At 46.8% G+C, this 27,145-nt stretch overlaps 1 protein-coding gene across 1 annotated transcript in view; it reads right to left on the bottom strand.

Annotated features, from left to right (window-relative positions):
• DRC11 (dynein regulatory complex subunit 11) overlaps nt 1–27,145 on the bottom strand; it is a 170,223-nt gene that overhangs the window by 1,911 nt on the left and 141,167 nt on the right. The window contains exons 16-18 of the mRNA XM_027117474.1: nt 25,510–25,596; nt 15,090–15,267; nt 7,668–7,906 (exon numbers count right to left, since the gene is read on the bottom strand). Coding sequence (XP_026973275.1) covers nt 7,668–7,906; nt 15,090–15,267; nt 25,510–25,596 — 504 coding nt within the window. The remainder of the gene's footprint in view (nt 1–7,667; nt 7,907–15,089; nt 15,268–25,509; nt 25,597–27,145) is intronic.

Here is a 27,145-nt window from a genome sequence, read left to right as displayed (position 1 = left end):
TGCCCTTAAAAATAAAGAAACGCTCACTGAACGGAAAGGGGCAAGCAGCCATTAAACGTTGGGCATTTAATGTATGTTCAATACAAATTCTTTCTACGTGGGTTTACCAACCTGTATTTCTATACAATTTGAAACTTCTATCTCAAGGAGTTAACGGTTAAGGAGGATCACTGGCCAGATCTAACCAACGACCCTTCCCAACTAAGGCACCTGACTTCCTGGGAAGCTTGCTCTATCCTGAAGGTGTGGGTTTTCTTGGTAATGTGAATGGCTCCCTATGGTTCAGACAAGGCCACCAGCAGTTGGACTGAGGGATACTGTTAAAAACATGGCAGAAATACTGGAGCCAAAATACCCCAAAGCACTTAATGATTGCGGCTGGCCCTGTGATGACATTTTTCTCAACTTTCACATTTATTTGAAATCTGAGAAACACTTTGGTTTACAAGCTCTGTGGTTATATTATTTCATTAAATGACTATGCTACAACTTACTTATCAATTCTCCCATTAACGGACATATAGGTCATTTCCAATATTTTGTTATTATGAACCGTGTTGAAATTCACAGCTTTTATAGCTCCTTATACACAAATGAGAAAACTTCCCTGGGGCATATACACAGAAATAGAATTCTTGGTTGTAGGTCATGAGCATCTTCAATTTTATTTGATATTTCCAAACTGCAGTCTGAAGTGTGTGAGTAGGACACTATCTCAGTCTTTGTGTGTCTTAAAGTACCTTTATTTTTTCTGATCTCTTGGATGTTAGTTTAGCTGGATACAAATTTTAGGTAGACAGTTATTTTTCCTCAGCACTTTGCAGATATACTCTCACTTTCTTCTGGTGTCTATTTTTGCCAAGGAGATGTCTGATCTCCCAGTTGCTTCTTTGCAGGTAATCTGGCGTCTTAAGACTGGCTTGTTGCCTTGTTCTTAGGTTCACAATAATGCATGTAGGTGTAGATTTGTTTCATGTGTTCTGTTGGTCACGTGGAGTTTGTTTTTAACCTAAGAAGTCACGTCTTTAATTAAGGAAAATTCTCAGCAAGTATTTCTTCAAATAATTGTTGCTCTGACATTTCTTCTCTTCTTCTAGAACTGCTATTAGTTGGGTGTCAGTGTCTTCAAAGGTTCTTACTTGCAGTTTATAGGTTTTATGTTTTTATTTTTCTATGTTGCCTTCTGGGGGGAGCTGTGAAAAGAGTTCACACCTCTTTTATTTTTTGGCTTTTTATGTTAGTTACCTTATTTTTCATTTCAAAGCTTTCTTTTGGTGTTTTTTTTCATAATTATCTGTTTTTATTCCATTTCTGCCTGTCTTTGTTTCAAAACTTTGTGTGTATCTCTAATGGAAGTTATGCCTTCATTTATTTTCTTGAACATCTTAATCATATTAATCTAAATGTTTTTGTTTAAACTATTGTCTTTTAATCATTTTTGTTTGAAGATTATATGTAACACTAGATTTCCTAAAATGTTTTGGAATTTTGATTTTCAGATTTGTTTTGGTCTCTCTCTCTCATTATACCTACCTCCCTAGCAGTACTGCACTTGCTTCCACGTGGTTCTCTAAACCCACATCTAGAACCAGGACTTATAGGGTGTATAGAAGCTAATGCTCCTTGGTGATATTGGGATATCAAAGATCCAGTCACAGAAGCAGCAGATTTGTCATTTTATCTGCTACAACTCCTAATCTTTGTTTTCTATCATTTATTTCTCTCTATGCTACATGCCAGGCATCTGTTTGTCCCTGTGTTTGAGATTTATCTTTGTTTCTGGCACTTGGGGATTTTCTCATTCTTCTTTGAGCGTTGACTCACCTTTCAACGTAAGGTGAGGTGGCCAAGTACTTAAGGTGATGGACTCCTAATTTACTGAGGCACAGTATGGAATATGGTCAATAAAATTGGCTTTGGAGTGAGATTTGAATTTTAGCTCTACTCCTTTTAAGCTGTGTGACCTGGAACAAGTCATTTTGCCTCTTGTGGTTTTTGTTTGTTTGTTTGTTTTGTTTTGGCTGCTGCAGCAAATTACCACATGGCTTAAAAAAACACTTATTATCTCATAGTTCTGTAGATCAGAAGTCCAAAATGGGTCTCATGGGGCTAAAATCAAGGTGTCTGCAGGCTGTGTTTCTTTCTGGAGTTCCAGGGGAGAATCTGTCCCCCTGTCTTTTGTAGTTTCCAGAGGCCACCGGCTATCCTGGCTTGTGGCCCCATCTCTAGCTTCGAGCTAGCAGTGTTGTGCTACCTGAAGTCTCAATGATTCCTCACACTGCCATTTCTCTGGTTTCTCTTCTTGTGCCCTCTTCTAACTTTTATGATTACACTGGACTCATAAGGATAATTCAGGGTAATCTGTCTTAAGGTCAGCTGATTAGCAAACTTATTCCATCTGAAACCTTAATTCCCCTTTGCCATGTAACCTAACATAGGCCCAGGTTCCAGGGACCCAGATGTAGACCTCTTTGGGGAGCCAATATTCTGCCTACTACACCTCATTATAACTCAGTTTCCCCATCTGCAAAATAGGGTAAATGGTGTGGTCTAACTGAGTTAATAGGGTGCCTGGCACATAAGTAGTCATAAGTATTAGCTAACACTATTAAAACTATTACATCATTATCATTCAATATCTTCTCCATCATGTCCATTGTGCAGGTACATGTGTTTGGAGAATCTGCAAGACCCTAGTCTGACATGTTGTCAGAAGCGCAGCTGGGTGAAATTTCTCAGGGTGAAAATGATAGACTTGATTACCAGCAACTACAGCCATGGAATCACATTACTCAGCAGAGTGACAGTTTCATTCCTTCTATCCATCTGCTCAATCCATTTGCCGCTAAACAAGTTAACTGAACATCTAGGTGGGACCAGGCGCTGTGCCAAGTCCTGGAGATATGACAGGAAGCAGAAATGGATGTGGGGTCAGCAGAAACTCTGCAAGCCAGAAGGGAGTGGCAGGACATATTTAAAGTGATGAAGGGGAAAATCCTACAACCAAGATTACTCTACCCAGCAAGGATCTCATTCAGATTCGATGGAGAAATAAAAACCTTTACAGACAAGCAAAAGCTAAGAGAATTCAGCACCACCAAATTCAGCTGTACAACAAATGCTAAAGGAACTTCTCTTGGCAGGAAACACAAGAGAAGAAGACCTACAATAACAAACCCAAAACAATTAAGAAAATGGTAATAGGAACATACATATAGATAACTACCTTAAATGTAAATGGATTAAATGCTCCAACCAAAAGACATAGACTGGCTGAATGGATACAAAACCAAGACCCATACATATGCTGTCTACAAGAGACCCACTTCAGACCTCAGGACACATACAGACTGAAAGTGAGGGGATGGAAAATGATACTCCATGCAAATGGAAATCAAAAGAAAGCTGGAGTGACAATTCTCATATCAGACAAAATAGACTTTCAAATAAAGACTATTACAAGAGACAAAGAAGGACACTACATAATGGTCAAGGGCTCTATCAAGAAGAAGATATAACAATTGTAAATATTTATGCACCCAACATAGGAGCACCTCAATACATAAGGCAAATGCTAAGTGAGTAGGACACTATCTCAATCTTTGTGTGTCTTAAAGTATCTTTATTTTTTCCGATCTCTTGGATGTTAGTTTAGCTGGATACAAATTTTAGGTAGACGGTTATTTCCCCTTTTATAAAAGGGGACATAAAAGAAGAAATCAACAGTAACACAATCATAGTAGGGGACTTTAACACCCCACTTTGACCAATTGAAAGATCATCCAAAATGAAAATAAATAAAGAAACACAAGTTTTAAATGATACATTAAATAAGATGGACTTAATTGATATTTATAGGACATTCCATCCAAAAACAACAGGATACACTTTCTTCTCAAGTGCTCATGGAACATTCTCCAGGACAGATCATATCTTGGGTCACAAATCAAGCCTTGGTAAATTTAAGAAAATTGAAATCGTATCAAGTATCTTTTCCGACCACAATGCTATGAGGCTAGACATCAATTACAGGAAAAAATCTGTAAAAAATACAAACACATGGAGGCTAAACAATACACTACTAAATAAGCAAGAGATCACTGAAGAAATCAAAGAGGAAATCAAAAAATACCTAGAAACAAATGACAATGAAAACACGACGACCCAAAACCTATGGGATGCAGCAAAAGCAGTTCTAAGAGGGAAGTTTATAGCAATACAATCCTACCTCAAGAAACAGAAAACATCTCAAATAAACATCCGAACCTTACCCCTAAAGTAATTAGAGAAAGAAGAACAAAAAACCCACACAGTTAGCAGAAGGAAAGAAATCATAAAGATCAGATCAGAAATAAATGAAAAAGAAATGAAGGAAACAATAGCAAAGATCAATAAAGCTAAAAGCTGGTTCTTTGAGAAGATAAACAAAATTGATAAACCATTAGCCAGACTCATCAAGAAAAAAAGGGAGAGGACTCAAATTAGTAGAATTAGAAGTGAAAAAGGAGAAGCAACAACTGACACTGCAGAAATACAAAGGATCATGAGAGATTACTACAAGCAACTCTATGCCAATAAAATGGACAACCTGGAAGAAATGGACAAATTCTTAGAAAAGCACAACCTTCCAAGACTGAACCAGAAAGAAATAAAAAATATAAACAGACCAATCACAAGCACTGAAATTGAGACTGTGATTAAAAATCTTCCAACAAACAAAAGCCCAGGACCAGATGGCTTCACAGGCGAATTCTATCAAACACTTAGAGAAGAGCTAACACCTTTCCTTCTCAAACTCTTCCAAAATATAGCAGGGGGAGGAACACTCCCAAACTCATTCTATGAGGCCACCATCTCCCTGACACCAAAACCAGACAAAGATGTCACAAAGAAAGAAAACTACAGGCCAATATCACTGATGAACACAGATGCAAAAATCCTCAACAAAATACTAGCAAACAGAATCCAACAGCACATTAAAAGGATCACACACCATGATCAAGTGGGGTTTATGCCAGGAATGCAAGGATTCTTCAATATATGCAAATCAATCAATGTGATAAACTATATTAAGAGACTGAAGGAGAAAAACCATATGATCATCTCAATAGATGCAGAAAAAGCTTTTGACAAAATTCAACACCCATTTATAATAAAAACCCTCCAGAAAGTAGGCACAGAGGGAGCCTACCTCAACATAATAAAGGCCATATATGACAAATCCACAGCCAACATCATTCTCAATGGTGAAAAATTGAAACCATTTCCTCGAAGATCAGGAACAAGACAAGGTTGTCCACTCTCACCTCTCTTATTCAACATAGTTTTGGAAGTTTTTAGCCACAGCAATCAGAGAAGAAAAATAAATAAAAGGAATCCAAATCAGAAAAGAAGAAGTAAAGCTGTCACTGTTTGCAGATGACATGATACTATACATAGAGAATCCTAAAGATGCCACCAGAAAACTACTAGAGCTAATCAATGAATTTGTTAGAGTAGCAGGATATAAAATTAATCCACAGAAATCTCTTGCATTCCTATACACTAATGATGAAAAATCTGAGAGAGAAATTAAGAAAACACTCCCATTTACTCCTGCAAGATAAAGAATAAAATACCTAGGAATAAATCTACCTAGAATAAATAAATCTAAGGAGACAAAAGACCTGTGTGCAGAAAACTATAAGACACGATGAAAGAATTTAAAGCTGATACAAACACATGGAGAGATATAACATGTTCTTGGATTGGAAGAATCAACATTGTGAAAATGACTATACTACCCAAAGCAATCTACAGATTCAGTGCAATCCCTATCAAAATACCAATGGCAGTTTTCACAGAACTAGAACAAAAAATTTCACAATTTGTATGGAAACACAAAAGACCCCGAATAGCCAAAGCAATCTTGAGAAAGAAAAACGGAGCTGGAGGAATCAGGCTCCCTGACTTCAGACTATACTACAAAGCTACAGTAATCAAGACAGTATCGTACTGGCACAAAAACAGAAATATAGATCATTGGAACAGGATAGAAAGCCCAGACATAAACCCATGCATGTATGGTCACCTTATTTTTGATAAAGGAGGCAAGAGGCAAGAATATACAATAGAGAAAAGACACTCCTTCAATAAATGGTTCTGGGAAAAACAGACAGCTACATGTAAAAGAATGAAATTAGAACAGTCCCTAACACCATACACAAAAATAAACTCAAAGTGGATGAAAAACCTAAATGTAAGGCCAGACACTATAAAACCCTTAGAGGAAAACAGTGGCAGAACACTCTATGACATAAATCACAGCAAGATCCTTTCTGACCCACCTCCTAGAGAAACAGAAATAAAAACAAAAATAAACAAATGGGACCTAATGAAACTACTTGTGCAGATCAAGATCAAGATCAACTACTTGTGCAACCCTTGTGCAGATCATTATTTTGGGGATCAGTATTGAGACTATTTTCAACCTTCATTGAAGCATCAGCAGCAAAGCAGAGGGGAAACAGTTTCTAGAGTTGGTGGAAAAGTGACACTTCATAGAGGGAATTTTCCTAATCCCAAGCAGGCTTTCAGAGACAAGAGGCTTGAACGGGAATTACAACTCTCTTTCCGGTGACTGCATGGCTAAGATGGTGGTGGATATAATTGCATGGATACAGTTCTCCTCCCTTTTTTTCCCAGTTGGCCAAGAAAACTACCTTTAGGTTCAGAAAGAGAACACAACTGTACTCATTCTTATTCAAAGGATTTGGAGGGGTTGCCTGCTGGCCTGGGCCTTGGGGACGAAGGCTCTAAAACTCATTGTACCTGGAAAAGGCACATCACTCTTGGCTAGTTCTTTTCCTCCCATATCGAGGGATATGAAGAGTTAATTCTCAAAGCTTCCTCCAGATCTAAAAAGTTCCGTGAACATATCAGAGTGTGTTCAAAAATACAAAAACTAGGGCTTCCCTGGTGGCGCAGTGGGTGAGAGTCCGCCTGCTGATGCAGGGGACGTGGGTTCGTGCCCTGGTCCGGGAGGATCCCACATGCCGCGGAGCGGCTGGGCCCGTGAGTCACGACCGCTGAGCCTGCGCGCCCGGAGCCTGTGCTCCGCAACAGGAGAGGCCACAGCGGTGAGAGGCCCGTGTACTGCAAAAAAAAAAAGAAAAAAAAAATACGAAAACTAAATGTTGGCGAATTTTCTTGTGATTTCCTATCGCAAGTGTACTAGAAGATGACGTGTACCAGGGCAAATATGGAGCAAAAGCAGCATTGGCTGGAAGTACACTGTTTAGGGACTGGTTTTTTCCATGCAAAACTTGTTCCATTATGTGAATTATGAAGTAAAAACCAGTGAGAACCAAGAGAGGGGTGTGTGTGTCTGTGTGTGTGTGTGTGTGTGTGTGTGTGTGTGTGTGTGCAAATCCAATGGTTTTGAAGCTGCTACTCAGTTCTGCAATTTGGCTGTTCATTTATAAGGTCATGGATCACAATTTTCCTAAAATTTGGAAGACGTGCTTTACTGCTAAGGCCAGAAATATACTGTGGTCCCCAAATTTCGAGTTTCTAAATTTTACTGGGTATGGTAGAGTCCAAATGCATGAATCCCAGGGGACTGGAGGGAGGAGGTGACGTGACAAGTGTTTGCTGCTAGGACCTGGCCAGGTAGGCGTTGCATTTACCTTAAAGCTCTCTTCTTCCTCTTGGTAGACGGGACTCATGCTGGTGAGAGGCGGGATGAACTCGAGGGCGGTGAGCGGCTTGTGAGTTTGCTGCCGGATTCTGCGCTCCGTGAGCACCTCCTTCACCACTTGGACGATGTGGCCCTGGGTGAAGCCGTCGGTGATCTTTGCCAAGCAACTGACACTCAAGGCACCGGTGATGACTCCGCCGTGGCGCTGAATGATTTCTTTCCACAAAACTGTTGTATCCAAAGTGATGGAAAAGACAGAGAACGGGAGTCACCACAGAGAAAGCAGCATTGACCCAGTTCCCAGGACAAAGCGGTGGCTCACCGAGAAAGGAGAGCACAGGAGGTCTGCTCCGATTTGTAATTCAAATGAGCAGGAAGCCACCTGACCAAATGCTCTGCCCCGAGGGATTTTCAAGCCTAAGGGATGCGCGTGGATGGCCCTGAGGTCTGCAGACTACAAGCCCCTTGAATTGACAAGGAAAAATTAAACTAGGGTCAGTATAGTTTTAGGGTGGTACCTTCAAAGATGTTCAAAATCTTCCAACATTGGAAATTTACGTGGGTGTCTATGGCATTTGGCTAAGTAGGAGTCGGACTTCTTTGAGCTATAAAGTTCATTTCTTACATGATTTTTATGCGTGGAATTGGAACGCAGAGTCCAATTTCTATCAGCCATGGCAGGGCTCGGTTCCCGTTGGGTGTAAGACACTGTCCCACACGTCCTATTAGACAGAGCAACTGGACCCTTTATTCTCTGCCCTCAACAATGGAAAAACAGCACAGATTAACAGATCTACCAGGTGGGAGTCCTGTTGTTGTGTGGGTCAGTGGGACCTGGGGTGACCGGGAGATTTCACTTAGAACACAGGGATGCTGTGAAGATGAATTATGAAATTATCCCTGATGTTTACGTAACCTTAGAGATAGGATGGTCTTCCATACAACATTTGAGACGAGATTACACTTTGAGAACTATGTCTATTCTGTCAACAGAGGCTCCAGGGAAATAAATGAGACTTGCTGTGGTGTGTTTAGTTCTATCCAACCACAGTGAGGAAGGATGCAGACAGGGTAAGGCCTTCCATATCAGAACCAGCCGCGGTACTGAGATTTGGCCAGATGTCTCTAGAGCATTTTGACCTTCTTTGAGGAATATTTGAAACAGTGTTTAAACAACTGAAGATTTACTGCATGATCTGAGCACTGTCAGGTGTGTGACGTGACTGCAGCATCCAACTACATTGATCCAAAAGTACCTGATGAGATGAAAAGGTCCAATGACTGTCAAGGGATAGAATGACTTGGAACGTAACTAGGACCCACATCAGAGTCTGGCTTTTGGGGCCAGGGGTTATTCCAAAAATACGCCTCCACTGTCCTCCTTGGCAGGAGATCCTTGGCCCCAAGGTGAGCTGAGTTGCTGGGAAGGGGTGCATGTTATCATGGGGCCTGTGGTGTCTTCCAACGGTGGAAGGTTAGCCATCAAGGGATGAGAGCTGCAGTGAGACCAGCAAGGGCCACGGGGGCCCCCAAATTTGCCTAAAGCAACATCTTCCTCCTGCGTCTACACTGCTACTTCCTTGGTGGGTTTATTTGGACCTGAACCCATCTAAGGTAAAAGTGGGAGTAGAAAGATTTCCTTCTCAAGCTGCTATGAGAAATAAGGGCAAGAATGTGTACAAATCACTTGGAAGAAACTCTTCTGGCATATGGTGGACACTTTCTCTCCTGTAGCTTTATTATTGTTATTTCTGTAATTTTATTACTATCAAGTCATTCCACTTGGTACCAAAGTTTCCTAATGCTCAGTAAAACATCAATTATAAAAGCTAACACAAAATAAACTACAGAGTATTTCTAAGCATATCTGTGTAAAAGACAGATTGGAACAGGGGAGGATTACCCTTATCTAAATACAACTGCTGTAGAGTTAGACATCAGGAGACACAGCCCGTGGTAAAAACACACAGCAACAACAACCACCAGATGACACCATCCCTTGGGATCTCGTCCGTCTCCTGTCCTCATTCATAACATCTAGAAGCCGTGCAAACAGGTCTGAGTGGTGACTCTGGGTCCTGAGAAGGGAACACGTTTTATGGGACAGTCACTGGTGAGAACCCCTAAACCTGGGGACCTGGTAGATACCCCAGGCTGGGAACCCAGAGCAGCTTCAGACGTGGGCACCCGTGGGTGAAATTCCTACCTGCAGCGTGGAGGGGACAAACAGTGAGGGCCAAGGGCTTCCCAGCGACAAAGGTCAGCTCTCCCGTGCCTCCCTGTTAAGCTATGAAAGTCACAGCCTCCCTGTATTTTAACACAAAAATCCCTGCAAGTAAAGATTCAGTAATAGAGATGCAGACGTCGGGCTTAACAGATACACACGACTATATATAAAGCAGACAGCCGACAAGGACTTACTGTATAGCACAGGGACCTCTACTCAGTATTTTGTAAAAACATATAAGGGAAAAGAATCTGGAAAAGAATATACATATATACGTACAGCTGAATCACTGTGCTGTATACCTGAAACTAACATGATATTGTAGATCAACGATACTCCAATAAAAAAAGAGTGATGCAAAAAACGACAATTACTCTGGTCTAGTGTGGGCATGTAAACACCCTATTGACAATGAACGTGTATGACATTCGTGTAAAGTCTTGGTCAAGCTTCGTCAAAATACCTGAAACATTGATGACTTCCCCAAGCTCATCATTTTTCAATGGTGGTGCAGTCACAGCTGCGGTGGGACTTGCCCACTTGCCCCCAGCCATCTCCAGATGCAGAGAAGGGGAGAGAGAATCAGGCTTGACTCCCTTCTCATGTCTGATGAACTAGACTTACTAGCCTTTAAAAGAACAGCTTCTACTGCTTGTACAAAGCCACCGGATCATGGGTTCTTGGCCCTTAAATAGCTGCTCTGGGGCAAAGAGGGGATTCAGGCGTGGAGGGAGCTCTAGCCTGGTGGCTCACTGCAGTGGGAGCCCCACAGCCTGTACTGGAGGCACGAGCAGGCTGCCAAGCCTTTGGTCCAGCGGGGGTGGGGGTGGGGGGCACAAAAGCACAACAGGCTTGGGGACTGGCAACGGGCGTGGCCGTGAGGACCAGAGGCCAGGGCTACAAAACGGTCCAAGGCAGCTGAGGGGCTCTCTGCACCTGCTGCCGTGTTTTACCTTCCTTTCTCGGATGCAGAGGGCTCTTCAGTTCTTCAGACTAATCTCCATCCCCTTCCCCTTCTTTAGGCTGAAAGGAATCTGGTCTTCGGGGCCCCTTCTCTGCTTTTGGCATTCCCAATTGATTCTATCCCGGCTGGTGCTTGAGATGACACAGTCTCTTAAAATTCATTTTTATTTGGGATTTCGCAAAAGCACAAGAGGGTGAATAATGTGATTGGGATGAGCTTCTGGCCTCCGCAGTCTAGGATTCCAGAAAAAGAAACGAAATTGAGTTATTTGTAGTGAGGTGGATGGACCTAGAGTCTGTCATACAGAGTGAAGTAAGTCAGAAAGAGAAAAACAAATACCGTGTGCTAACGCATATATATGGAATCTAAAAAAAAAAAGGTTCTAATGAACCTAGGGGCTGGACAGGAATAAAGATGCAGACGTAGAGGATGGACTTGAGGACACGGGGAGAGGGAAGGGTAAGCTGGGGCGAAGTGAGAGAGTGGCATGGACATAAATACACTACCAAATGTAAAACAGATGGCTAGTGGGAAGCAGCCGCATAGCACAGGGAGATCAGCTCAGTGCTTTGTGTCCACCTAGAGGGGTGGGATAGGGAGGTTGGGAGGGTGGGAGATGCAACAGGGAGGAGATATGGGAATGTATGTATATGTGTAGCTGATTCACTTTGTTATAAAGCAGAAACTAACACAGCATTGTAAAGCAGTTATACCCCAATAAAGATGTTAAAAAAAAAAAGAAAAGACATGGGCTGGACCCCTCCGAGCAGACACAGGGTCTAAGGTGGGGGGCCTGTGATGAATCGGGTTATTAGTGGAGCAGACCCCGGGGAAGAGAGACAGGAGGAGGCATGAGGAACGTGGAGAGAAGGAAGCCCAAAGGGATTTATGGGGACTAGACATGGCATTAATCAACCTGGGGGTGGATTTTCTTTGCAGAGACATTTTGAAGGAAACCGCTTGATTTGGGGAAAGGAGGTAGCTATTGAATTATATTTGGTAAACCTTAAGGACCGTGTTTCCTCTGGCTGACCTGCCCTTCTCTTCTCAGCCCTGTCACTCCCCCGCACCGCCTGAAGAATCTGAGAAGTTGGATCGAGAGTGTTCCATGCACCTTTGGCCCTCGGCTGCCAGCAGACAGGTGGACAAGCAAGGGCCCAAGTTATGGCTCTGCAGCCCAGGCTTTACAGGATGCAAGAGACCTTTTTTGTTTTTGTACGCGGGCCTCTCACTGTTGTGGTCTCTCCCATTGCGGAGCACAGGCTCCGGATGCGCAGGCTCAGCGGCCATGGCTCACGGGCCCAGCCGCTCCGCGGCATGTGGGATCTTCCCGGACTGGGGCACGAACCCGCGTCCCCTGCATCGGCAGGTGGACTCTCAACCACTGTGCCACCAGGGAAGCCCAAGAGACCGTTTTTGATCATTGCAAAGACAGGAATAGTCTTTCTTTAAGATAGATGTCCCAGCCACTGTGGCTATGGTAACTTCAAGGTCACTGGAGGAAACGCTGGGCAGCATTTATGATGTTGGCGAGAATGGCAGCCTGAACAAATCACCCACCGAGAAAGAAATATGTGAGACACATGTGGTTGAGTGGACAGAGCCCTGGGCCCAAGATGACCACTGCTGCAGGTTTATCATCCGCCCACCGGTGAAGGGATGCTTCCTCCTTCCTCTCCCACGATGCTGCTGTGAGGGGATTCAAGCTGGAATCTGTCTTGTGATCTGAGTCCCTAGAGAGGCCTGGCACTTTATCAAAAGAACACACCTGTCCTTGTTATACATCAATAGCTTCATTTCGAAAGGGCCTATGGTTTTGTCAGACAATCGAAACTGTTCAAAGTCAAGAATAATGTTCTAGGCCCTGAAAATTAATAATACTCTACCTTATTCCATTAAGATAGCTTAAAATATATATACAATACAGAGAGAGAGAGAAACACAGAGAGAGACAAAGAGACACAGAGAATCTAACCAAGGGGCACGGGAGTGGGAAAGCTCTGATGAAGCCAGGAGCGTGGAATCCTCTGTAGTGGGCAGAGAGCACTGGTGCACACCCATCTCTGTGTCGACTCCTTCCTTGGCTAAACTACACATCCCTGCCCCCTTGAACCCTGGTGGGGCCTCGTGAGGCATTCTGGCCAATGTGGCTAGAAGAACTGTTGGCCCCTCCTCAGTCTGGTCCCTAAATCTCCTGAGAGATCCTTTATACTATCTTTCTTTCTTTTCCTTTGATGCTGGCTGGTTGCAAAGGATCCAGTGGAGGGCTTGCAGGCCCCAGAAGATGGAGAAGTCCCTAGATGGGTGGAGAAATAACTGGGCCCAAAGTCTTCCTGTGCTTTGCATATAACACTGTGATTATGATCACACTTTATCAAGACAGAAACGAATGCATATTGCAAACGGAGTGGCTAATAAGCTAAGAGTTTATAATGTATGGGGAGTAAAGGGTTGTTCTTCTAGCAAATCACACTGACCAGGAACTTAAGATCAACCAGAAAGGACATATATCCTCTCTGTTTTGGTGGTGCTATTGTGACTAATGAAGGATGAATAGAAACCAAGTCTGACCTAATAGTTTTTATTATTATCAGCAATGCACCATGGCTACCATGTTATCGCTACCGCCATCTCCTCTAACATGACCGCCACCATGACCACCAGCATCTCCATCACCACCAGGCTGCGGTCATGACCACCAGCATCTCCACCACTTCCAGGCTGTGGTCACCATCACCGCCATTTCCAACAGCACCATCATCATCTCTAAACCAAATCTACCACCACCACCACTACCATGGGCGGTCAAGACGACCCCTCAATGAGTCGCACCTTTGGTATTCACATGCTGTGTAGTACACTGTCCTTGAACTTGGGCTGGCCTGTGACTTTCTCTTGACCAGTAGGATGTGGTGTAAGTGACTCTGTGTGACTTCTGCAGCTGGGTCACAAGGATCCTTCCAGCTTCTGCCTGAACATCTTGAAATGTTTCCCCTTAGGATGTTCCCCCTGGGGACCTAGCTGCCGCGCTGTGGAAGGCCACGGGGAGGGGCCGGGTAGAGGAGGTCTGGTCACCAGCCCCAGCCGAGCTCCCAGCTGACAGCCAGCAACAGCACAGTCATGGAGGGAATGGTCTTGGATGTCCAGCCCTGTCCAGTCTTCAGATGACTGGAGTCCCAGCCGCCATTTACTGCGCCATCATGAAACACCTTGGGGAGAACTCCCCCACTGAGCCCAGTGGCCCTTCAGAATCACGAGAGGCGTACTTTGTGGTTTCAAGCCACTGGGGAGGTCTGTCACACAGCAATCGATAATGGAAACCACCACCGGCACCACTGCCGGCTCCCTGGGCCATTTACTGACCTTCCATTTAAATATTCCTCCTCCATGCCCCCATCACCGCCTTCTCCCCCTCCACCCGTCCTCTCCGGGAGCTGAGATGGTGCTGGGCATTCTAGCCATCTCATATAAGGGTCACCACAGCCCTGGGAACTGAACAGTTCTCCTACTTTAGAGCTGAGAAAATGGAGGCTCAGAATGTCAGCCTACTTCTCAAGGTCATCAGCTATTCGGCGGGACAGCCAGGATCAGAACCAGGGCTCGTCAGAACCCACGTGCCACGGCTCTTCCCAATTTCACTGCACTGCCTCCCAGGGTCACTTTTTTGTATTGTTTCCATTTAAAAACAGGTTTCAAAAGAAGTGATTTTGAATCTGTCTATCCAAGGGAAAAAATGGAAAAAAAGTAAGCTCTTGTTGTATGTAGTGTTTAAGTAAATCAACATTCCCTTGGACTGGTATTTTGAGCCTGGAAAAATAAAAGCGACCAGGTGAAAAGAAATGCTTTTGCACGGCAAAGACATCACCACCGCGGGGACAAGCTGAGCGACCCTAATCTACCTGTCAAAAGGAAAATTCTTACCCACAGGGGCTTTTGTCTCCTTCAGGGCTCAAAATAATAATCCCTGTCCTGTTTCCTTTTGTCTTGGGTAAAAAGAATTACATTAACAACAGAACAGAGATCTGTTGCTCTTGGGACCTGGTGTTTATGTTTATGTCTTGGAGTTCGCTGACGTCCTGGGGCACTGGGACTTACATCACCTTCTGATGGTCACTGGGTGACGAAGGCCACCCTCCTGGCTCAAGCCCACATGCCTACAAGCCCACACCGGATGGCCCAGCTTCGGTTACTGCATACTGGAAGGGGTGAGGGGTACTTGCCATATCTGGAAGCATAGTCTGGTCTGGGAACCAAAATAATTTTTTGATAAACTTTGCAAAGAGGTTGAAGTTCAGCGTCAAAAGGTCGCTGTGTTGTCCCCACAATCAGAATCCTGTCATCTGGTTTCAGGAGCTTCAGGATTTTGGGAAGCTGTTTTTTCAGGCGCTTAGGTTCCATCTGGGAGGAAGAGAGAGGGGAAAAAATAAGCCCACACATAGAAAAAAAGAATCAAGAACAAAAGAAAATATAGCGTTGGATGCACTGTGGCATACATTTGTTAAAAAGTGATGCCCAAACACACTTTCTTAGAGTTTGTTCTGGGTTGGGTCTCGGGACGTGGTTCCTGGTTTGCATGGTCTGAACTGCTGGCTCTTCCTTTCCTTAAATCTGGTGTTCCGATTTGGAAAGGGGGAAGGAAGGAAGCACCTGACCGAACGTACCAGCATCTTAACCCTAAGAATGGGAAACAGGGCGGATTTCCAAGCGGAAGGAAACTGGCTGGGATTGAGAATTGGTTTCCAGTGTGTTCCTCTGAGATGTTTTGAAGGTGAACTCAAGATTTCCTTTGCTGACGGCTGTGACGACGAGGACCAAGGTCTTGGATCTCAGATCTGAAAACAGCTGGTTACATAAGAGTGTGAAACTTCTCTCTGAAGCAGTTTGGGTGTAGTTTGAACCTGTATTATTTCAGTATAATCACAGCACTAATGAGGGACGGGAGTCAGACTTGAGGTACCTGAGGGAGGATGACTTCTGGCTTCTGGGCGGGGTGGGGGGCATGTCAGATTTGGCCACGTTGCCATGGCAACGCATGGGCTTTAAATCAACCACAACTAGTGCAGCAAGAGAAGAGGAAGCGGCTAGGGGTGATGGGGGGGGCCTCCACAGAGACACCCAAGAACAATCTGGGCCTTTTTTGCTCCCCTTTGGCTCAGGGGCAATTGAGCCAGAGAGTTAAAGATCCCACCTATCCTGGGGCTTTCCTGGAACCGCCCCAGCACATGTGAGCTACTCTATAGAGATGAGGTCGCCTGTTGCTTGGCCCTGTGTGTCCTGCACACCTGGCCGGAAGACAGCCCCGCACGTCTGCCTGCAGGAAGGGGCTGGTAACATCTAGGGAAGGGAGTGGGCGTGGGATAAATTCCACGCTCGAGAATAAACGCGAATGGCAGGAAACTGGAGGCACGGGGGTGACAGAGCTGTGCACGGCTGCAGGGCCTTTGGGACAAGGACACTCGTGTGCTGGGGAATCTGTTCCCTGGGAGGCCCTTTGGCTGCCCCGTGGAATTGGGAGTCAGACCTGGAACGGCAGCCTGCTGGGCAGAGGGAGGGAGGGTGGTGTTAGGAGTGTGGTCTGCAGGGCGGGTGTGAGCTGGGTGGGTGATGCCGGGGAGGGAAGGGGGAGGGAAGGGGCTGTGGCCATGCAGGGGGCCCAGTGTTGTGCCCCTTCCTCCTTCCTTTTGTTTGACCAACAGAAAGGCCCAGTTCCATGTCTGGATTGACGGGGTGCAGGGAAAATACTGGATGAGAAAAGAGCGAGACGCCGGGCCGAGGGGCCGTTCGGAGGAAAGCCCAGTGGGAAGTTGCAGAAACTTTTGGCTCCAATGAGGCAAGAGGTTGGGGGCTTGCCTTGACCTCCCAGGACAGCACAGCTTGTTACTTCCCGGCCCGTCAGCCTCGCTCATTACTTCTTACGCCCAGGCTGCTTCCATGGTACTGGTAGCATCGACTGCATGCTTCCTGTGTTCCAGGGGTCTTGCCCGGTGCCTGACATGAACCTTCTCACCTCATCCTCGCAGCCACCCCAGGAGAGGGACCCGTTCTCACCCTCACTCCGGAGATGCTGGCCTGAGGCACAAGGAGACCAAGGGACATCCGAGACCCAGAGTTCATGAGCCGGTCCCCAGCTGCCAGCTCGGAGTTAGTGACTCCACAGCCTTGCTCCTGCCCCTGCTCTGGGGACCCTGCCTTTCAGAGGGGATGTGTGGGGGGCCATGCTTGCCCCACCCCCAATTCCCTTCCTGTTTAGGGGCCTATAGCGATTGAGCGCTGCAAAGGAGACTTAAAATATCTACTATTGTTATATTATGTTATCTATTATTATGTTTATATCATTATCATGGTATAGATCAGCTTTATTGAGATGTAATTCACATACCATATAATTCACCTATTTAAAACGTATGATTCACCAATAAAATTAAAATATTAAAAAAATAAAATGTATGATTCAGTGTTTTTAGTATATTCACAGAGTTGTCCAACCATCACCACAATTAATTTTAGAACGTTTTCATGTTCGTTGCCCCCAAAAGACCCCGCCCATTCGCAGTCACTGCCCATTTCCCCCAACCTCCTTCGGAATCCTAGGCAATCACTAATCTACTTTCTGTCTCTACAGATTTGTCTCTTATGGATATTTCATAAATAGAATCATTCCATATGTGTCTGTACGTGTGTGTGTGGCTTCTTTCATTCAGGGTAACATTTTCGAGATTCCCCCATGTGGTGGCGTGTTTTGGGACTTCATTTTAATTGCTGAACGGTATCCATTGTACGGTTATGCCCCATTTTACTTATCTACTCATCAGCTGATGGACATTTGTTTTTCTTACGCCTTTTGGCTGTTGTGAATAACGCTGCTATGAACATTTGTGTATAAGATTTGTATGGACTAATGTTTTCGTATCTCTTGGGTACGTACAGAGGAATTGAATTGCTAGGTCTTATGGTTACTCTCTGTCTAACCTTTTAAAGAAATGCCAGACTGTTTTCTAAAGCGTCTGCACCGTTTTACAATCCTAGCAGAGAGCAGATTTAAGTTTCTCTGGACCCTTACCAACACTTGTTACTGTTTTTCTTATTTTTTCCTTTTATTTAGCCAACCTGGTGGGTGTGAAGTGGTATCGGATTGTGGTTTTGACTTTTACTTCCCTGGAGGCTAAAGATGTTATTAGCATCTTTTCACGCGCTTAATGGCCATATGTACCTTCTTTGGAAAGACGTGTATTCAGATCCTTTGCCCTTTTTTAAATTGGGTTACTTGTCTTTTTTTTTTTTTTTTCCGCAGTACGCAGGCCTCTCACTGTTGTGGCCTCTCCCGTTGCGGAGCACAGGCTCCGGACACGCAGGCTCAGCGGCCATGGCTCACGGGCCCAGCCGCTCCGCGGCACGTGGGATCCTCCCGGACCAGGGCGCGAACCCGTGTCCCCTGCATCGGCAGGCAGACTCTCAACCACTGCGCCACCAGGGAAGCCCAAGGTTACTTGTCTTTTTAATATTGAGTTGTAAGAGTCATTTATATTTTCTAGATACAGGTCCCTTGTCAGATTAATGACCTGCAAATATTTTCTCCCATTCTGAGTCGTCTTTTCACTTTCTTGTTGATGTCTTTTACAGCAAGAAGTTTTCAGTTTTGATGAGTTCAGTTTAAGTCTTCTTCTGTTGCTTGTGCTCCTGATATTGTATCCAAGACACCATTGCTTAATCCAAGGTCACAGAAAGTTATGTCTCTATTTTCTTCTAAGGCTTTCATAGTTTTAGCTCTTGCTTTTAGGTCTGTGGTGCATTGTTGGTTAGCTGTGTGAGGTAGGGGTCCAACTTCATTCTTTTGCATGTGGCAATCCAATTGTCCTAGAAGCACGTGTTGAAAAGGCTATTCTTTCTCCATTGAATTGTCTTGGCACTTCTGTCCAAAAAGGCAATTTTTTTGTAAATGTGAGGGTTTATTTCTGGACCAGTTCTATTCCATTGGCCCATATGTCTCTCCTTAGGCCAGTACCACACTGTCCTGATTGCTGCAGCTTTACGGTAAGTTTGGAAACTGGGAAGTGTGAGTTCTCCAACTCCGTTCTTTTTCAAGATTGTTTTGGCTATTCTGGGTCCTTTGAATTTCCATATGGATTTTAGGATCAGCTTGTCAATTTCTGCAACTAAGGTCGCTGGAATTTTGATGGGGATTGTGTTGAATCTGTAGATCAATGTGGGGATTCTTGTCGTCTTAACAATAAGTTTTTCAATCCATGAATATGATGTATCTTTCTATTTATCGAGGTCTTCGTTGACTTCTTTCAACAATGTTTTGTAGTCTTCAGAGTAGAAGTCTTCAGAGTAGAGTCTTCAGAGTAGAAGTCTTGCACTTCTTTTGTTAAGTTTATTCCGATTTTTTGGATGTTATTACAATTGGAATTGTTTTCTTAAATGTTGCTTTTTGTATATTGATTTTGTATCCTATCCTGCGACCTTGCTGAGCTAGTTTATTAGTTCTAATACTGCTTTAGTGAATTCCTTAGGATTTTCTGTATGCAAGATCATGTCATCTGCAAATATAGTTGTATTTCTTCCTTTTCAATATGGATGCCTTACTTAATTTTCCTCCCTGATTACCCTGGTGAGAACCTGCAATATAATGTTGGATAGAAGAGGTGCTCTTAAGGGGAAAACATCCAGTCTTTTACCATTAAGGATGATGTCAGCTGTGGATTTTTTTATTAGACTGAGGAAGTTTCCTTTTCTTTCTATTTTTTTAATCATGAAGGGGTGTTGTATTTTGTCAAATGCTTTTTCTGCATCTGTTGAGAAGATGGTGTGGTTTCTGTCCTTTATTTTTAATGATATAGTATATTACATTAATTGATTTTTGGATGTTAAGCCTGGGATAAATCCCACTTGGTCATGGTGTATAATCCTTCTTCTGTGTTGTTGGATTCAGTTTAAAGGGACGTTTTGTAATGTAACTCACAGCAGAGAAAGAGATGGGATTTTTACAGCAAAATAAATCTCACAGGCTGGGCCTGAAGCCAGATCACCAGGCAGCTTCTGATCCCTTCCTCCTGCCCTCACGGAAGTCCAGAGGCTGCCTGGCTCCATCAGAAGGGAACAATGGCCCTGCAGGACTCCACCCAGGAAGCATGAGTGGGGGTTGGGGACAACAGAGGAGCTTAAAAGAGGGCAAAGCACAGGAGAGGGATGACCCTGAAATCCCGGAAATGGGCATGAGGATGGAAACCTGCTCTCGAAGGGGCAGCTCCCCAACCCCTACCCCAGGTCTTTGCAGAAACCTGCCTTTGCTCAGACCCATGCCTCTGGGCGGCCTAGGATAGGGAGGCATGTTTGGTAGGGCTTGACTTTGCTACTGAACTTCCCTCAGGGGTCGGGCTCTGTGCAAAAATGAAAAGCTCAAGGAACAAACTCCACAATAACAGGCAGATGACGTAGCAAATGGTTCAGTGCACGGGCTTTGGGTCAGACAGATCTGATCTCAGTCTTGGTTCTGCTCTTAACAGATGTGTGACCTTGGGCAGGTTACTCAACTTCTCTGAGCCTTAGTCCCTGCATCTGAGAAATGGGAATAATCATAGGTCCTAACCTGAGGGATGCCATGAGGAGTATACGGCATAATGTGTCTGTCTGACAGGTGCTTGAAATATAGGTGCTGGTAGGAAATCAATGCTAGGTCTGCTCTGTTGAAGAGAAAGGTTTCTAAAGGGGAGAGTCAGAAAAACGGGGGCTTTATGATTTGAAGGAAACTAGCAATATTGCCAACGGGGCTGAAAATGACGGTGTAAAAACCTCCCCCAGTTTCCACTGCACTGGATGATAAGGAGTCAATTGCTCATCTCTGAGGAGCTGCCTCTGGGCCTCATGCCACTGAGGAAAGACCTCTGCTGAGATTCTGGGAGAATATTCCTTACAGGAATATCTACACCTGTGCCAGGAAAAAACCCACTGCGTTTAGACAAGGCTTGGAGAGTCTGGAGATATTCAGAATTCATTTTACCAGGGTGGATCCAAAGCTCTCTTATGAAAAGTTGTTATACTAAAAACGTAACCCTTTGAAAAGGCAGGAGGAGGGGCAGGGTCATGTGGTAGGTGGTGATGGAGGAGGAGTTGGGACAGGCCCTGCCTGAGTCGGCAGCACTGTGGGGGAGGTATCCCAGGGGTGATTCTGGGTGATGCCGGGTGACTGCACCCGAGCCTCAGGGGAGAGCTGCGGGCTGGGGATGGAGTGGGGGCACTCGTTGGCTTATGGGTGATTTGATAAGCTGGTGCCCAAGGAGGGCGAGGAGAGCAAAAAGGTCTGTGGGCCTGAGATGGAATCTCAGTGAGCACCAGTGTATTTAAGGGGTGGGTGGAAATGCATGGAGGAGACACAGAAGAAAGTGTTGGCGGGGTGCGAGGAGACCAGGAGAAGGCTATGGGGGCTGAGGGAGGACAGAGCTTTTTTTACAAGCTGGGGCCCACTGGCGAAATGGATTTCAAAGAAATTTGTGAGCGCAGTTTCCATGGAGCTGCAGAGTATCGAGTGGACAGTGGTGGGTTGAAGAGTGAGCGGGATGGTGAGAAGAGTCTTTTAAGAAGCTTGATGGAGAATAATGCAAGGTGGTAGGGGCGACTGGGGCGTGTGTGGGGTGCACATGGAGCTGCCCAAAGACCGGTGGAGGAAGGACTGACCCCTACCTCACACAGTTAACCTGGTGAGACTGGAGACTACTACTCGGTGGGGGCAGACACATGCTTGCAAGGTCTGAGCCCATCCCCAGCAGCCTGGTTGCCATGGTGACAGTGGTGCAGCCCTGCCTGTTCTGAGGCAGGAGATGCTATTGCTGTCTGTGTCTCCTGACAACGGCAGGGATGACTGAACTTAATTAGCCTGTTTGGATAACAAATGTTGATCCTGGGCCACGTCCAGAGTGATATCTTCACTGATGGCGAGTCCCATTAGGAGGGGACGGAAATGAAAGGTGAGTATATTCAGCCAACACTCTTCGGCACTTGGGCCACTCCTGTTCCGGTTCAGAGCCGCGTCCATTATGCATGAGACTGGTGTGCTCATCCATCATGTCAGCCAACATCCTCCCCATCACCTGGCAACCTCCTCAGCCGCCCCCACCGCTGGACCTGCCAGCCCCACACCACCCTATTATTGTGGGCGATTTCAAATTAGTGTCTGACACCCATGCAGCAGTTTCCATTTGCTTTTCTGCGGCCAGCTCCAACCCAGCCAGCGCTTCCCTCGTGGAGGCCCTACTGTCACGTGGGCAGGGCTCCTGCTAGATGGAGTCATGAGGGTGACGGAGCAGAAGATGCATCAGCAGCCCGTCTTGCCTCATTCCTTACTGCCTTCGCCTCAAACACCAACAGCTGACCAAGGCTCCAGCCTCAGATGGTGGAAAGGAGGGCCCTCCTCCTGGGAGGGGAGGGAGAGGGCGCTGTCCAGGCATCTGCCAGGTCCCTGGGGGCTGGGTGTTGAGGACAACGTGGGGGGCAGGGGTGGTCAGGGTCCAGGGGACTCTGGAGCCTGACACATTTGCCTCTAAGACCTGAGGGCCCCACGGGCAGTCTTCAGGATGTGGTTTAAAGTAGCCTGGGGGTGGAAGAGGGCAAGAGGGAGGACGCAGGTATAGTAGAAGCGAGGAGGGTCAGACGGGAAGTCGGTGCTGACACTGGAGCCGCATCCAGGCAGGGAGAGGGGTCCTGCCTCAGAGTCTGAGCTCTGCACTTGACCAGCTGTGCGCCCTCTCGGGCCTTTGTCCTCTTCTGCAAAACAGGAGAAGGCCGCCTCCCTCCCAGTGTGCTAGGAGCTTCCTGACCTACGCCTTGTGCCCCTGGGCGTCCTCTGCCTGTGGCAGCAGCCCTAGGGGTCCCTGTGCCCGGCTCTGCACCCAGGAGCCATCGCTGCCACCTGGCCTTCTCCGTTGCCTCCCTCCTTATGACTGCATGAGCCTCCACACTGTACCTCCTACAGGGCCTGAGCCCAGAGGTGGAGGCCTCGAGGGTGGAGCTAGTCATTGTGGGTGAGAGTTTTTTTCGAAGAGTGCTCCTGGAATCCCTCCAATGCCCTGGGCGGACGCTGGGAGTGCTCCGTGTTGTGGCTGTAGGTGGTGGCTTCTCTGCAGGTGGACATTCTTCTCTAGGTTTCAGCACCTTGGGGATCGGGGGAGCCTTTGGGACGGAGGCTGGGCTGGGTGGTAGTAAGGACGCCGGGTTCCTGGATGGCCAGGTGATGCAACGTGGAGCCGGTCGTGCTACCTCCTGGTGCCTCTCGTTGGCGGATGCAGCTGCTGCCCTTGGAATTTGGTGATCACCTCCAGAGCATGGACGTCCAATGCTCATGACTGCCCCAGGCCCTGGAGGCTGAGGGACTTGGGTAAGGACAGGAGTCAGAAGCTGGAGGTGGGGTGGGAAGGAGAGGAGAGCTGGCCCAGCACTGGCCCCAGAGGCAGGAAGGCAGCAGGAACCCTGCAGCCCTGCTCTCCGAGGGGCAGGCCCAGGACGTCGAGCTGAAGGATGCCCAGGCAGCGGTTCTCTGCCCACCGTGCTTTCCCCTGGCCGGCGCACTGGAGCTGGGGCCGCTGCACTGCTGCAGGGATGGGCATGCCCCTTGCAGCTCTGTCTGTGCCTGGGCTGGCTCAGGCCCCCAGCCGGCCTCTGGACATTTGGGGACCCAGGGACCCTTCTGCTTGTATTCATCAGGCATCCTGGGGTTTTCCCAGGTTGTGATTCAGTCCTCAGTGCAGTTAATTCCCCAGACGGACGACAGACTCTTCTAATGCAGAGGTGGACAGAATAAATGTCCGATTTGTCCACAGCAAAGACTGTACCACCGAAGGCCTTCATTTTCTGCAGGAGTAAGACTAGTCGGTGACCATATCTGTGGGAATCAGATTGTGCTGGAGAGAACACCTCGGGATCAGCAAGGAAGGGCCTGTTCAGGGGAGGGTTCTGGGGTCTCTCCTTTGCCGGCTCCCTGCTCTTTCACAGTGACTCCCCTTGGGGGGGCATCTACGGAACTCACATCTCGCTTCCTGCCTGACGCTCCCTCAGAGCCCGCCAGCCCTTCCCCCAGGGCCCCTCTGGCTCTCTCAAACGGGTGTGTCCATTCCTCTTACTCTCGACCCACTGAGGGGTACAGATGAGCAGACGTAATTGTTGGCGACAAACCGACAGCTCGAGGGGGTCACGGGAGAGAATTCGAGAGGGGCTTCACGAACTCAGAGGCTATTCTCTCTGGAGCCCTTTAATTAGATACTTAAGGAAGTGGAAGCTCAGAGAGGTTAAATTACTTGCTCAGGGACACACAGCCAACTAAGGTGAAGGGCAAAGCAGGCCGGGAACATACGTCTCCTGAATTCTCATGCTCCAGGCTGACGTCCAGCGCGAGAGCCCTCGCCCATTCATGAGACAAAGCTTCTGGTGACGTGAAGCATGTGACACCTGGATTAAACGCTGCCTTGCATCTCTCTAGATTTACCGTGGTAACTGCTGCCTTCAAGTTCGCATGTATGTGGCCTTTTAAAGGATTTATTTTATTTTGTTATTTTTTTTTTTGTGGTACGTGGGCCTCTCACTGTTGTGGCCCCTCCCGTTGCGGAGCGCAGGCTCCGGACGCGCAGGCTCGGCGGCCATGGCTCACGGGCCCAGCTGCTCCGCGGCACATGGGATCTTCCCGGACCGGGGCACGAACCCGTGTCCCCTGCATCGGTAGGCGGACTCTCAACCACTGCGCCGCCAGGGAAGCCCTATTTTGTTATTTTTATAAAATTAATTTTCATTGGAGTATAGTTGCTTTACTGTATGTGGACTTTTTTTTAACGTAGCAACTTCGCCAGCAGAGGGAGCTACCTACCAGATTCCCAGATTAAATAATAAATGAGTCCTTTTAAGAGTTTCTAAAATGACAGGGCAATCAAGGCTCATTTGAGGAAGAAAAGATTCAGCTTTCATTCTTTATCCAAATCATCTCTACCTGCTAAAAATGATGTATAATACATAAGGAGCAAAAGTGATTAAAATCCTTATGAATTTAATCAGAAATTCACAGTTAACCACTATTTGCTTTGGTGCAAATTGATGTGGAATAACAATCATGTGTATCTGCAAATTTTTTTTAACTTGTGGGAAATTTGCTGGTGATTTGCCGGGGGAAGTGCGGGGGAGGGGAGCCATTGAAAGGAGAGAAAAGGAGGAAGGAAGCAATTGACAGAAGACTCCCGGGGGACACCCAATGTGGGGCGCTTGGCAGTTCTACGGACGGTCTTTGTTCATAAATTGCAGGCCTTTTGCTATTTATTATAATGAACAATAGGAAATCCTAATAATAACTCCTGTGTGTGCCATTTGCTGTAACTGAGTACAGTTCTCTCAATTGTTTCTTACCCCTGAATCGGTAGGTTTGGGTTTAACGCTCCCCTCCCCCCTTTTCCATACTTTTTTTCATTTCTTCTAAATTATGCCTCGTAAAATCAGACACTGGATCCTTTCAAATGCAGTCAAGTGCTTAGGGCAGAGAGACGGCTGCCCCTCCGTTTCCTTCCTCCCTTGAAAAAGCAAGACCGTCTTGAAAAAACGAGGTAGTCCCTGGTACGGGGCCCCTTTGTAGGAGGGAAAGGGCCACGTTAAGAAATGAGAAGCCCTCACCTTCTTTTCGGCGTTGGGGACTTTTTTGTAGAAGGTTTTCTCGGTGTCTCCAATCCACACCACGGAGGGCTGGAGCTGGCGGGCCACCTGCAAGGAGAAATGGTGGGTTGTAAATGCATTTCCCTCTGGGGTGCACACTTGACCCCCGGCAACAGCAGGACTCGGCGGCCCGCTGTGTTGGCTCGGGGACGGCTGGCGTGGGGTGGGGGGGGCTCGCGGGGCTGCACTGCGCATACGGCCTGTAGCCTCCTTCACCGCGGGATGGGGGCGCTGCCCGGCCCGCTTCCACCTGTGATCAGGATGCGCTGGGTGTCTGTGCGTTCTGCTCCTGGACCCCGAGCCTCGACTCAGTTTGGCTTGAAATAAACCAATAGTTTTCTGCTGCAAACGAAGGGAATTGGGCTAGGACTTTTAATTACAGCCTACGCCCCGCTCCCAGGTTGATTCAAGTTTGCTCATTTCGAGAAAAGCTGTTTTAGCACCAGGGCCCCCGTGATGCCATTTGTTCGTCCCCGTGTGGCTGCGCCTTTGTGGCCGTGGTTTCGTCTGGAAGGTGGCTCTGAGCCCCTCCAGGGCGAGCGGGGCTTCGTGACAGCGCTGGGACTTACCGTGGGCCCGTGAGTAATTGCCACACACCTAACAATCTCTTCAAAGCGCCCCCATGAGAGCAGAGTTCGGGTATTTTTGCAACAATTTGTGCTTTGTGCAAAATGGTGACAGATAAAAGTGGTCTCCAGCCACAGCGAATACAGTGTTACGTACTCCTATTTTTATATTTCTTTAAACATCATTAAGGCAGCAGATATGATTCCTAAACCAAGGCAGACATTTAATAAATGATGGAAAAATCGCCGGGAACACTGGCTGAGTCTGTTTCCGCCGGCGCTACGTACCAAGGGAAGCAGATTATGCATGTTCAAAGACAAAAGTGGATTCAGCTTGCTCCCCGTGCCAGTCCGACCCCAGGGCTGGCCGTATTCCAGTCCCACACACGCCGGGATGCCAGGACGTTCAGAGAGGAAACGGTACCAGACAACCACTCTTTGGTCAGCGTTATTCTTTAGGCCCTGAGCCACAGAGTTTAAGAATTCAGAATTACAAGTTTCAATCCCAGTACCCGAGGCAGCTTGGCGTGGAGCAATGAAAATAGCGAGCGAGACAGGCCCGGGCCACACGCATCGTACAGGGCATCACACACAAGATTAGGGCCGGCACAGACCAGCACTTCCTCTGCTCGGAGGATGTCACCTGTGATAACTCATTTGAGCTCACTACAGCCCTTATGTAGCAGGTAGCGTTATTATCATCCCTGTTTACAGATGGAGAAACCGAGGCTCAAAGACACTACATGACCTGTCCAAGGTCACACAGCTAGGAAGTGGCAGAAGCAGGCTGCGAGGCCAGGCTGATGGATGGCTGCCGGGTCTGTGCTGGGGGCACGGCCACGTCCTCGGGTCCTCTCACTTCCTCCAGCCAGATGCTCGAGCATCCTCCCTTGCCCCACCTCCCACGTCTAACCATCCTCAAGTCTATCCGTCCCCCCTCCTAATCTCTTTCAACCACATCAGTGCATCCATTCTCTCAGCTCCTGACTTTAACCCCCAACTTCTTTCCAGCTGTCTTGCGCACTGCAGTC

Source organism: Aethalodelphis obliquidens, unplaced genomic scaffold (assembly GCF_003676395.1).
Source record: "Aethalodelphis obliquidens isolate GAN/ISIS:26980383/991018 unplaced genomic scaffold, ASM367639v1 scaffold2, whole genome shotgun sequence".
Taxonomy (NCBI): Eukaryota; Metazoa; Chordata; class Mammalia; order Artiodactyla; family Delphinidae; genus Aethalodelphis; species Aethalodelphis obliquidens.
The sequence above is the reverse complement of the archived record's forward strand: the minus strand, read 5'-3'. Positions and strand labels throughout refer to the sequence as shown.